The sequence below is a fragment of the Panthera leo genome, chromosome F3, assembly GCF_018350215.1.
Source record: "Panthera leo isolate Ple1 chromosome F3, P.leo_Ple1_pat1.1, whole genome shotgun sequence".
Lineage (NCBI taxonomy): Eukaryota > Metazoa > Chordata > Mammalia > Carnivora > Felidae > Panthera > Panthera leo.
This window is the reverse complement of record NC_056696.1, coordinates 26,753,182-26,766,192: the sequence shown is the minus strand read 5'-3', so window position 1 is coordinate 26,766,192 and position 13,011 is coordinate 26,753,182. Positions and strand designations below refer to the sequence as shown.

The following is a 13,011-nucleotide window of genomic DNA, read 5'->3' as shown; positions in this document are numbered from 1 at the left end:
TCATCCTGAGCAAAGAGGAATTTATTTTAATAAAAAGATACACATGACAGCATTTTCCCCCTCTATTCTTGGTAGAAAGCATAGCACAGATGTGAGGTCTCTCCAGAAAAATTTGGAATATGATTTGATGCTTAGTTGCCTGAGACTTATTCTTCCATAGCAGCTTAGGAATGACACCATGGCAGTCCTCTTCTACCCACCAAGACAAAAAAGCTCTGTCTCAGCTCTGGAGTCAACTTTTGATCATCTGTCAGGGATGAGAGAGTACGTATGATTAAAAGTGCCATTTCAAAGCCAGACAATAAGCACCTCCCATTTAGGACCATCTGCATTTCTTCGCTGCTTCTAGAAGCATGTACCATACCCACTGACTATACTTTCAATTTGCCCTTTCTCCCCCGAGGTTCTCGGGTAGGGGTGAATGTGAACCTCTCCTCCTTTCCAGAATGTTAACTCAGCCTTACTGAGCAGATTTGTCTCCAGGTCTGGCAGGCAGCTTGAAGTTCCCCACTGTCCTTGGCTTCCTGGGTGGAGGAGCCATCTGACAGACCACCCCAGGGAGCAGTCTGGCAGCAGAACTGGAAAAGAATGTTGCCCGCGCTGTCCATGACCCGACTCGTGGTCAGGCAGCACAGGACGCTGTTCTTTGTGGCTCTGCTTTTCAGATACATGCAGAATTCCAAGGCTCCACTTTCTTCCAGTTGGCAAAGCCAGCTCTCTCCTTCTAAGAAAAAAGACGCACTGCAACGTCAGATTGGGCTTCCTGGCCCTTCCCTTTGCAAATGGGGTGTGAGTGAATCAGAGACATATGGGTTACATTTCCCTGGAAAGAGACTCTCAAGTTCGAGAGAGAACTTGGCAAAAGGCTATGGGGGAAGGTGGGGGCAGCTTCCGCACATCCAGAGCCCTCAAGCACTTCCCAGAGATACTCAGCAGCACCACGCACCCTCCTTCTGCCTTGGGGGGTCCTCAGATTAGCCCACCCAGCACCCAGGCACGGTACAGAGCAGATGTGCCTCCCTGGCTGAGGTCATTCATGTTGCTATGAGGTATTTTAACGAGTACCTAATCTTTAAATGATGTCCTCTGAACAACGTGTGCTGTAAATGACTTTAAAACCTCTATGTCTGCATAAAGGAGCATCTCACCAATAACATTTAACCTGTTAACTTAGAGTTTTGCCAGAGGCTGTACTAAAAAGGAAAGCTAAACATTTATGCCTTGGTATAATAGCTATTCTGAGTGGTACCCTCCGAGCTTCAAAATGTTCCCCTCCCTGGGAAATACATTATATGCTCTCAGTTTTATATGCAGGTGGAATTATGGTAATGACTTTACCCTCTTCTGCTTGTCCTTTTACTTGTTACAATTGCTTAAATGAAACCATCATTTAATAGGGACTGCTGCAAGCTTTTCCCCAGCAGCTGGAATCTTAAGGACTGATGGCTTCCAGCTTCCAGCTTCCTGCCTATGGCTGAGGTTGGGGTGAGGATTAAACTCATCTGCATCACTCCCAATGGAGACACAGAATCCTGTCAGATATGGGACAGAAGGGCTAGTTTGTAAGTTTGGAGGAATTCTAGTGAGGTTTATCCTAACAAGTCTTACTAGAAAATAGCCCACTAGTGATGATACCTCCCTGGAATACAGGACTGTTCCTTGGGAGGTCAAGAGGAAAATCCAAGGAACCATTTGATTCTTTTCCAAATACTGACAACCAGACACAGCATTCCAACACTGGCCAGTCCTTCAGTTCTCCAACTGGGTATCCAAAAATTCAATTCAATTCTGACACTAAACACCATCAGAAGTTAGTGCAGATCCCACAGATTAGGGACTCAGTCCCACAAGCCTGCCATCATTTCACACACCAGCCACAAGTGGAGTCCCCAAGTGACTTGCATTTTTACCCACTCAGCTGCCAATTTAGAGGGTTCCAGGTTGATCATTCCTTGAATGATTTCCAGAACTCAGGAAAGCTATACTTCCTATCACCAGTTTATTACAAAGGATCCAACTCAGGAATAACCAAATGGAAGAGATTCCTCGGGTAAGGTGGAGGGTAGAGGGGGACACAAACTCTCCATGCCCCTTTCAGGCATGTTACTCTCCCAGCACCTTGACATATTCACTAACTCCGAAGCTCCTTGAGCCCCCTCATGGAGGGTTTGTTGTTGTTGTTGTTGTTGTTGTTGTTTTTCCTGAAGATTCCATTATGTAGACATACTTGATTAAATCATTGGGCATTGGTGATTGTGCATTCTCCAGCCTCTCTCCCATCATGGGAACTGGGAGGGGGAATGAGGCTGAAAGTTATAACCTAATCATATGGTTGGTTTTTCTGGTGACCGATGCAGATCCTTAAGTAATGTAGACATCGTCGACATTGAGTTGTCTAATTAGCATACAGAAGACAGTAAATTCCAAGGGTTTTTGGAGCTCTGTGCCAGGAAGGTGGACAAAAACCAGATATTTATTTTTCGTTCTTTCAGAGGGCCAAATTCGCGACAGACCTGAGCCTCTTTTGCCCAAGCAAGGCAGACTGTAGTGTGGGGGTAAGAGGAAGCAAGCCCACAAGATGCCATTAGCATCTTCCGCTGCTCCTCCTCAAAGAAGTAGACTGGCTGGAGCTCAAAACATGGTTTTATCTCCTGAACGAGGCAGTAGATGTTGCCCTGGTATGCCTTGTATGTGCTGCCGACAAGAAAAACCAAGGAAGCGCCTACTGCTAGAAAAAGTTTAAAGAACCTGGATAGAAGGAAAAAAATAGAAATGGAAAATTTTCATTGCTATCAGTTTAGGAGATTTTGGTTAGAAAGAGGTAAGTTCTTCCTCTCAACAAGTATTACCTGACACAGGGCTGAATTTTAACAGTCAACCTCCAAGTGCCCCCTTACTACAAGAACTTCCTTTCTGTTCTCATCTGCACTTGGGAGCTCCCTCTGTGACCCTTGATGTCTTTCTGAAGCTGGTGCCTGCATGGAGCTATGAACTCTTTGCTCTCTCTCTGTTGCCCTGGGGCCACAGCTGGCCCTAGAGGATTTTTCATCTTGTGAAATAATTTGACATTTACAGATAATTTACTAAACCATTTATTTCCATATAGAGGAAGTCATGCTTGCTGAAGAAAATAAAAACGCTGGAACATCAGCCTTAGAAGGTAAGGAAGTGCTCCAACACTTTACTGCATTTGCGCCCTCTTACGCTGTGGCAATCTCTTGATCAAAAGAGAAAGAAATAAAAAGAGTGGTGCTCTGGGATTTGAAATGAAAGTCTCTCTGTCATAAAATCCCTCATGCTTTAAAATGAAGGGAATTGAGTCATGGATTTAAATGCTTTTTGAAGTGATGAAAATGAACTCCAAGAGCTGCTTTGTTCTAGGGCGTGTGATTGCTACTGTGCAATGAAAAGACCATCATACAACCAGTGGCATGGAAAGGGATCTTCTTTGAAAATTTGCAGGGATCGTCTTGGGACCACTTTCATTAGCAGGAAGTGGCATTATTTTGTTTTTTATTTTTTTAACGTTTATTTATTATTGAGAGACAGACAGAGACAGAGCATGAGCAGGGGAGGGGCAGAGGGAGAGGGAGATACAGAATCTGAAGCAGGCTCCAGGCTTTGAGTTGTCAGCACAGAGCCCAATGCGGGGCTCGAACTCATGAACCGTGAGATCATGACCTGAGCCGAAGTCAGATGCTTAACCGACTGAGCCACCCAGGTGCCCCAGGAAGTGGTATTGTTTATGAAGAACCAGAACAAATAGATATGGAGTGCCTATTTACAACTGCGTGTAGATAGGGTCTGGCAAGGATTCTGGAGCACATGTGTTTCAAGGTGCTGCTGAGCACACAAGTCATGTTTCTATAGACATTCGTGACTTCTGTAACCATGGCTCAGCTGTTTCAAGGCAGTCGCCTGTGTCAAGAGGCCTCTGGCACACAGTCCTCAGCTTTGACCTGAATGATCTGATTGTTCTTGTGTTCTTTCACTGGACTTCCCCTTCCCTGGTACAGTGCTTCGAAGGGCAACCATCAAAAGGAGCCGGACAGAGGCCATGACTCGAGACTCCAGCGATGAGCACTGTGTTGATATCTCCTCTGTGGGTGAGTGGAACCAGTTAGATCTTCTTTTATTGGTCTGAATCTTCTATGTAAAGAAATATCATGTCTTTTGAGAAGCGCCACAAAGAGGAACAGAATCCAAAGAATCCAGAAAAAGAGAAAGTCTTAGAAATCTAATAGATGACAGTGAGTTGCAGAGAAAAATGGACCATGGGGTTGAGGGCTAAGAATCCAACCAGATTCTTCAAGTGTGTCAGATGTATCCCTTTTACATATATATATACTTTCTGTCCTGAATGTGATAATGAGAACCCACTTTGGGATATTGTTCAGAAGATCCTGAGGATCTGATGCTTCTAGTGACCCCCATTTGAGAACCTGGAATCATTTGCTTAGCCACAGTGGCACCTACCTACTTCCATGTGATGTTTAAACAGATTGTTACTGACAACCCTTAAAAACCCTCTTCAATCCCAGGTTCCCAGACACTCTGGTCGATGCAGATTTTACCTCCCCAGAAAAAGGGAAGGATCTCACTTCAACCTTTTTAAAAATATATATATATTATCAAATTGGCTTCCATACAACACCCAGTGCTCATCCCAACAAGTGCCCTCCTCATCGCCCATCACCCACTTTCCCCTCTCCCTCACCTCCCCCATCAACCTCAGTTTGTTTTCTGTATTTAAGAGTCTCTAATGGTTTGCCTCCCTCCCTATCTGTTAGTAACTTTTTCTCCCCTTCCCTTCCCCCTGGTCTTCTGTTAAGTTGCTCAAGATCCACATATGAGTGAAAACATATAGTATCTGTCTTTATCTGACTGACTTGTTTCACTTAGCATGATACCCTCCAGTTCCATCCACATTGCTGCAAATGGCAGGATTTCATTCTTTCTCATTGCCAAGTAGCATTCCATTACACACACACACACACACACACACACACACACACACACCCCACATCTTTATCCATTCGTCAGTTGATGGACATTTAGGCTCTTTCTATAATTTGGCTATCGTTGAAAGCATCGCTGTAAATATTGGGGTATGTATGCCCCTATGCTTCGGCTTTCCTGTATTCCTTGGGTAAATTCCTAGCAGTGCTATTGCTGGGTAATAGGGTAAAAGCAGAAGAGTTGTACAGAGCTCATTGCTGCTTTAGGCTGCCAGTGGTAGAAATACCACAAATGCAGCCAATTGACTCCAATGCCTGAAGCATATTTAAAAGGAAAGGCCAGAAAGAAGCTTAATCTATGAAAAACATAAACATCATCCTGTTAGGATTCAGAACACTGGATGTATGTTTCATGTCATGCCCAGGGAATCTTTTGGTTTCCTAAAACTGAGAGTGTCCAGTGAGGATAACTAGGGATCTCTGCTATGGAAACACTTAGCCCATATCAAGGGGATTCCTTGGGCCTGCAACATGGTGGTCACTGAGCCGACTGAAGCTGTCCGTCTCCCCCTTTGAAGGCCCCCTTGCCATGGAGGGTGATCTGTTGTGCAGCCTCATTCTTCTTCTGTACTTGTCTCCCCTTAGGCACACCTCTTGCCCGAGCCAGCATCAAAAGTGCAAAGGTGGATGGGGCCTCCTATTTCCGGCACAAAGAAAGGCTTCTGCGCATCTCTATCCGCCACATGGTCAAATCCCAGGTGTTTTACTGGATTGTGTTGAGCCTTGTGGCTCTCAACACTGCCTGTGTGGCCATCGTCCATCATAACCAGCCCCAGTGGCTCACCCATCTCCTCTGTAAGTGAATAGTGACTACTGGCTGTCACAGGTGCTGCCGAATTGGAGTGTGAATGTAAGAGAGCAGGCATCCTGCTGGACCTGGCAGTGTTCTGTGAGGGAGGCTAGAGTTGTCCTCAAGGGGTTGGGATATCACATGACCATTCCCCTTGTGATTCATCATTGAACCACTAACTTATTGAGAAGTCAATAAGATAGTGTTAGCCTTGGGTACTTTAAAGCCTTCACTTAGGCTCAATGGTGTAGGCTCAGTGGTGTAGCGAGTTTGGTCACCTAAGTCCTGGGGAGAAAGTTCTTAGAGCAATGGTTACCTCCAGTAGACCAATAAGGGAACTTATAGGTCAGCTCTGAGTAAGGCTGCCACTGGGTGTCAGTGAAGATCCAGGATGCTGTCACAGTTGGGTGTGTATAGGTCGAATCCGGCTCTTGCATCAAAGCCATGGTAAAGCTCTTTCTTTCTCTCCTGAGAGCTGTATACCATTTAAAGGATAGTGACAAATCCACCTATTGAAAAAGAGCAAAGCTAATATGCGGAGTGTGCCTGCGACTCCCAGATCAGAGTGTACGCAGGTATCATCAAGTTTTGCCTGGCTTTGACCTGACACGGTCAGCGAATGTCTTTGCATCATGGGTCCTGCTGGTGTTGAGGGCTCTTCTGTAGGTGAGAGTGTCGGGCTGGGGCATGCAGGAGCCCATGCCATCTGTGGAACAAAGGCTTCTTCTCTTGATGCTTTCAGACTATGCAGAATTTCTGTTTCTGGGACTGTTCCTCTTGGAGATGTCCTTGAAGATGTATGGCATGGGGCCTCGACTTTACTTTCACTCTTCATTCAACTGTTTTGATTTTGGGGTAAGTGCTTTGGAGCCCGCCTGTCCTCCTGCTTCGTGTTGATATGCCACGGTTTGAGATAAGCAGCTTGCTCCATTGCTCAGCATGAAGCACTGAAATCAGAATTTATAAAAGGGGAATAAGTAAGTTAGCTACAGGGAGGTCAGGAATGAGTGAATCCTTCCCACTGTAGGGTTGGTTTGTTTGTTTTTTTAAAGCTCTTTTACTTTTAATGTTTTTATTGAAGTATAACACGTATACCATGGTGTACACTTAAGTGGATAGCTGTATGAATTTAACAGATCTACCCATAGTAAGTTTTGAACCACTTATTGTCTTGGGGGAAGCCTGAGAGAGAACAAAGGAACTGATTCCAGAAGGTGGTTCAGTAAAAAAAAAAAAAAAAAAAGAAAAAAAAAAGAAAAAAAAAGAGAGAGAGAGAGAGAAGCTTATATATTTGTGTATTTTTTAGTTCAGTTTAAAATTGGGAAAGTTACCTAGATATACCGTCATGCAAGCGTGCACACACACACACACACGCACACATACACACACACACACACACACACACACACACACACTTGTATTAGCAAGTTCCCACATAGACTATTTCATCCAGTGTTCACTTCCTAAATACTGTTGATATATAAATGTGTTGATATATAAATGTGTGCCTTCAAGATGTTTTGACATACATTTTTGTCCTCCACTGCTTTGGGGACTCCTAACCACTCTATTACATATCAGGAATTATCTTTCTCATTTGAAAATGAGTAAATAGAGAACATCGTGTGCAAGTTCACATAGCCAGTTAGCAGCAGAACTAGGTTGCAAAACTTTGGGTTCCTGAACCACTTCTCTTTCTGCCAAGCCCACTTCTGTTCCTGCCAAATCTTCAGTTATGTGCTAACGATTTTGAGCACTTGCCAATCTGCATTTTAACTTGGAACATATGCTTCTGGGTACGGGCAATTTTCAGGCATAACAGCTAGTGAAAGACCATTCCCTCTCTACATACTTCTCAGCGTTGCAGTGAGGATTAATTTTTGTTATTTGTCCTAGAGCACTGTGTAGAATATAGTAGACATTCAGTGAAAATATAATGAAAACAAAAGCCAAAATGTTAATTTGACACTAGTCCTTCCCACGGCAATCAGATTCTGTGCCACCAAGTAGTACTGTCACATTGGGGTACATGGGACCTGTGTGGCTAAAAGATGCTTCACATATAGGTGAATGAACCTTGTTAGTGCTTCTTGTTAGTGATTCTTGTTAGTGCTAAATTCTCGGATGGTGAGAGAATGTGGACGTTCTCTGAGGTTTTTACATTGGGATGCAACCTGCATTAACTCAAATTTGTTTCTTTGCTTTGAGTATCACTCTTTTGTCTGTCTGTTCAAGGAGTTACTGTGTAAGAACGCTTGTGGCTATCAAATTTGTGCAGAGGCACACTGGCTCTTGTAGTTTTCACCAAGGACAAAACAGCAGTCAGTGAACCAATCTCCAGCATGAAGGATTGAAGTCAGGAAGAGGAGTGGAGAGAAGTGGGGAGGGAGGCAGTAGAGTCTCATTTTCCTTTGGCAGCCTTCACAAATAGGTAGTCCTGTTGGAGCTGTGCCGGGTGGGGTGGGGAGAGTTTCAATTTCACTGTAGCCCAATGAAAAGTGCTGACTGCTGAATGCCAGAAGGCTCTGCTCTTCTCCTCCTCCTCACTGTGGCTGGGTTTGGCTCTTTAGGTCACAGTGGGCAGTATCTTTGAAGTGGTCTGGGCAATCTTCAGACCTGGTACATCTTTTGGAATCAGTGTCTTGCGAGCTCTCCGGCTTCTAAGAATATTTAAAATAACCAAGTAAGTGATCATAAACTGGACTCTTCCCAACCACCTGTGAGAGCGGAAGCTTCTCTCTCCCTTATTATATTATATTTCCTTCCATCCCCTGTTCTCCCTCGCCATATGTTCCCCTTCCCTACCATGTCCCCGCTCCATTCTTCAGTTCCTCCTTCCCCAAATATCAAACCAGAAAAGTATCTATGACGCCAGATCCCATGTCACATTCCCAAGGGGAGCCTCATTGTTGCTGACATCTCTCCTTCACACAAATATACAAATGCAGCACATTTCATACACTACCAGGCAGATTCCCAGCTGGATTGGGGATAAGTTTATATTCAGTGTTCACTGCTACAGTGTTTGGGTTTTGTAGGTATTGGGCATCTCTGCGAAATCTGGTGGTCTCCTTGATGAGTTCTATGAAGTCTATCATCAGTTTGCTCTTCCTCCTCTTCCTCTTCATCGTTGTCTTTGCTCTCCTAGGAATGCAGCTGTTTGGCGGCAGGTAAGCACCAATGAACTTTCCATCCAAAGGAGCCTCAAAACCCAGTCTTCAGCCTGTGAGCACTCGGGTTTCTAATTTGATCACCATGATATCATCTTGTTTGCTTTTTTCCATGGCCCATCAACCACTGAGTGTGTGTGGTGGTCTCTGTTTTTAACCTTTTCACACTGTACAGGATTCTGGTTCTGGAAAAGACCCCTCTCTTGGGAACTGTCCCTGAAATGTACAGCATGGGGCCTTATAACTCAGGGTCAGCCCAAACCCTATCTCATTATCCATGCCCTTCAAAGTGCACAGTGCATCAGTAATAGCCACTAATAATGCCATCTTCATAAGTTACATTGAATAGGGAGAAATGAAGGAAGAAGAGGATGTGGAGAAAGAGTAAAAGAAGTGATAAAAAGGGAACAATCTCAGGAAGGGAAAAACTTGGTATGTGAGATTTTCATTTTATTCTTCTCTCTGAACTTCTTTCTCAGGTTTAACTTTAATGATGGGACTCCTTCAGCAAACTTTGACACCTTTCCGGCAGCCATCATGACTGTATTCCAGGTATGAGGCCAACTGGCAGGTAAAAATGTTAAGTAAGATCTTTTGGAGCTCACACTGAAAAATGGTGATATGTTAATAGAATCCTACTTTTCCTTTCCAGGCTCATCCCAGGCAACTGGGATTCTTGTTGAATAATTATCAACACAATAATTCCTAGAATTTCTGTAACTACGTTCTTACCAATAATGGAAGAGCTCTATTATAACTACCTGATTGGCCTTTTCCCCATACTTGTGAGTTTGCAAGAGATATTAAGGCAAAGACATTCAGTAACTTATGTTATTTATGACCACCATCAAGTGGGCTTTATTCCAGGAATGCAAGGATGGTTTGATATCCATACATCAATTGATATGATATACCACATTAACAAAATAAAGAATAAAAGTCATATGATTATTTTAATAGATGCAGAAAAAGCATGTAACAAAATTTAACATTCATTCATGATAAAACTCTCAACAAAGTGTATATAGGAGGAACATACCTCAACATAATAAAGGCCATATATGACAAACCCACAGCCAAATCATACTCACTGGTGAAAAGCTAAAACCTTTTTCTCTAAGACTAGGAACAAGACAAAGATGTCTACTTGCACCACTTTTTTTAATGTTTACTGTTATTTTATTTATTTTATTTTATCTTATTTTTAAATTTTAGTTAGCCAACATACAGTGCAATATTGGTTTTAGAAGGAAAATTCAGTGATTCATCACTTAACATACAACACCCAGTGCTCATCACAAGTGCCCTCCCTAATACCCATCACCATCTAGCCCATCCCCCACACACCTCCCTCCATCAACCCTCAGTTTGTTCTCTATTGTTAAGAGTCTCTTGTGGTTTGTTTCCCTCTCTCCTCTTTTTCCTCCCCCTACCATATGTTCATCTGTTTTGTTGATGAGTGAAATCATATGGTATTTGTCATTCTCTGATGTGTCTTACTTAGCATAATACCTTCTAGCTCCATCCACATCATTGCAAAATCAAGATTTTCTTTTTTTTGATGGTTGAGTAATATTCCATTGTATCTATGTAGCACATCTTCTTTATCCATGCGTCAATCGATGGACATTTGGGCTCTCTCCATAGCTTGGCAATTGTTGATAATGCCTACTTGCACCACTTTTATCCTACATAGTACTGGAAGTCCTAGCCACCGCAGTCAGACAAGAAAAAGAGGTAAAAGTCATCCAAATTGGTAAGGAAGAAGTAAAACTGTCATATCACATTTATGGTTTTCTAAAATTGGAAGCATCTTCTAACCCATGTGTCCATTTAATGAATTATGTTTTCCACCCACCCCCACTATCCCCCCCCCCCACAAAAAAATATTTTTAAATCACGGGGGCAAACTCAAAAATAAATAATGCCGAGTGCTATAGAAAACACTGTTTAGCTGGAATCTGAGGCTGAACCAGAACCCAGGTTTCCAGAACTGGAGCCCATGAGGCTCTTTCTAATAATGCTGCTATCTCAAGAACTATACACTTGGCTCCCCTGGCATAGTCTGGTAGTGACCAGACCACTTGATCTGTGTGATTACCATAGACTTGGCAAAGCTGGAGATGGAGGGAGTCTGTAGTCTGAGGAATAGAATCTTTCCTTTTGATGCTTTCTTTCTATTTTTCAATGCCTTTCTTCCTTATCAGAAGAAAGTTTAGAATTGCTCATAAAAATGACTTTATTTTTTTCCCTGAAGAATAGCCAAGCAAGAGGTAGATGGAAAAAACCTAGGCGAGAATTTTCCTTTTTGCATTAGCCCCATTTTTTCAACCAACCCAGGTCTCTGACTTGCCTATTGTTTGCTTTGCCTAGATCCTAACAGGTGAGGACTGGAATGAGGTTATGTACAATGGGATCCGCTCCCAGGGTGGAGTTAGCTCAGGCATGTGGTCAGCTATCTATTTCATTGTGCTCACCTTGTTTGGAAACTGTATCCTTTTTAAGATGCTCCTCTTTGTGCTCTTTGCCTGCCTGGACCAGCATTTGAGGAGTGTGGTGATGGTGGTAGAGGTGGGTGGGTTTTTTTTAGGGCATCAGGGTAGCATTGGGGTGGATATAGTTCAGTGTACTAAGAGAAATAAGGATTCTGATTTTAAGGAAATTGTACAGTAGTTGGGTCAAGAAGACAAATATAAACAAGAAGATAAAATATTATCTATATCTACAACATACACAAATAATAACTTATGAGGCTCTTACATTGAACAGTTGGAGATGCTATCAGCTGGGGAAAATAAGAGTTGACAAAGATAACTGTAGGCTGAAATAGTGGCCACACTGTAATACTAATAAATTAATTACATGTTAATATAGAATAGGACTGGTCACATAGTAAGCTTTCAAAAATATTAGTACTATGACTAATACTAATACTCCTAAGCATAGCCAACATTTATTGTATTTGTGCTATTCATGAGACCCCGTGCTAAGTGTTTTACAGGTACTATTTCATCTAATCCTTACCTTACCATCTAATCCTTAAGACTTAGATGAACTAACTTGACCAAAGTCAAACAATTATTAAATTATAAAGGGAGACTGGAAATTGAGTCCATTTAATTCCCAAACCTATGTCTGGTCATAATATATAGACTAGGAAGATTTATGTTTTAATCCCAACAATTCAGTTTACCAGCTGTGTGGCCTTGGGAAAGTCCCTTAATCTCTCTGAACTTCTAGTTTTCACATCTGTGGGGAGGATGACAGCATTTACCCCTTTGTTGTGCATAGTAAATGATATAATTTCCTTGGATGCACCTTATAAACTGTGAACTTCTACACAATCATTAAATGTTTTGGGGGAATGAGATTTGCCTTAAAATGGGGTTGGTGGAGTGAAAAAGGAGAGCCATGTGATATAGCTGGACTTTGGCTTTTCCCATAGCCTCACAGAGAGAAGATACTCCTTTAAGTTATCTGCTGTGAAAATTTCTAGGGGTCAGAGCAGACTATGAACCAAACATGAGAAACCCATAAAAAGAAAGTTAATGCAGTGCATCACAGAAACAGAAGGTCAGTTTGTCACAATGGCACCTTGATTTTCCTATTACGCTGAGGGTAGTTAGACCTGGACTTTTATGCTGGAACCACTTCTGTGTTCCACAACACATGGACCCCAAAAACAGTTGGAAAATTGGGACTTCAGAGGTTAGAGGTTGGAATAGAAATAGGTTCTATAATGACCTTGTGTGCTCTGTGACATTTTTGTTAAATGAAATATGGAAGACTTCCAGGATAAGAAGAATGAGAGAAATAAGTTAGCATCCCATTATTGAGAACCAATCAGTGATGGAGCTGTGGAATCTCATTTCTTTTCGTCTTTAAGAACAGAGTAGTAGGATTGGTCTAGGTGGGCTTCAGTTCCAGCCTCTCAGAAAGGAGACGTGAGCTCCTGCATTGAGCTCCCTGTTGTCATGTTGTTCAGCCGATCTCTATTCAGTAAGCTGTGAGGAGAGGCCATAGCTATCTAAAG

General features: G+C 42.7%; 1 protein-coding gene across 1 annotated transcript in view; it reads left to right on the top strand.

Moving 5' to 3' along the window:
- The window catches only part of CACNA1E (calcium voltage-gated channel subunit alpha1 E), a 382,346-nt gene that overhangs the window by 294,391 nt on the left and 74,944 nt on the right, over window positions 1-13,011 (top strand). The window contains exons 10-17 of the mRNA XM_042925223.1: window positions 3,107-3,160; window positions 4,017-4,106; window positions 5,604-5,813; window positions 6,551-6,663; window positions 8,379-8,491; window positions 8,847-8,978; window positions 9,458-9,530; window positions 11,352-11,469. Of these exons, the coding sequence (XP_042781157.1) occupies window positions 3,107-3,160; window positions 4,017-4,106; window positions 5,604-5,813; window positions 6,551-6,663; window positions 8,379-8,491; window positions 8,847-8,978; window positions 9,458-9,530; window positions 11,352-11,469 (903 nt within the window). The remainder of the gene's footprint in view (window positions 1-3,106; window positions 3,161-4,016; window positions 4,107-5,603; window positions 5,814-6,550; window positions 6,664-8,378; window positions 8,492-8,846; window positions 8,979-9,457; window positions 9,531-11,351; window positions 11,470-13,011) is intronic.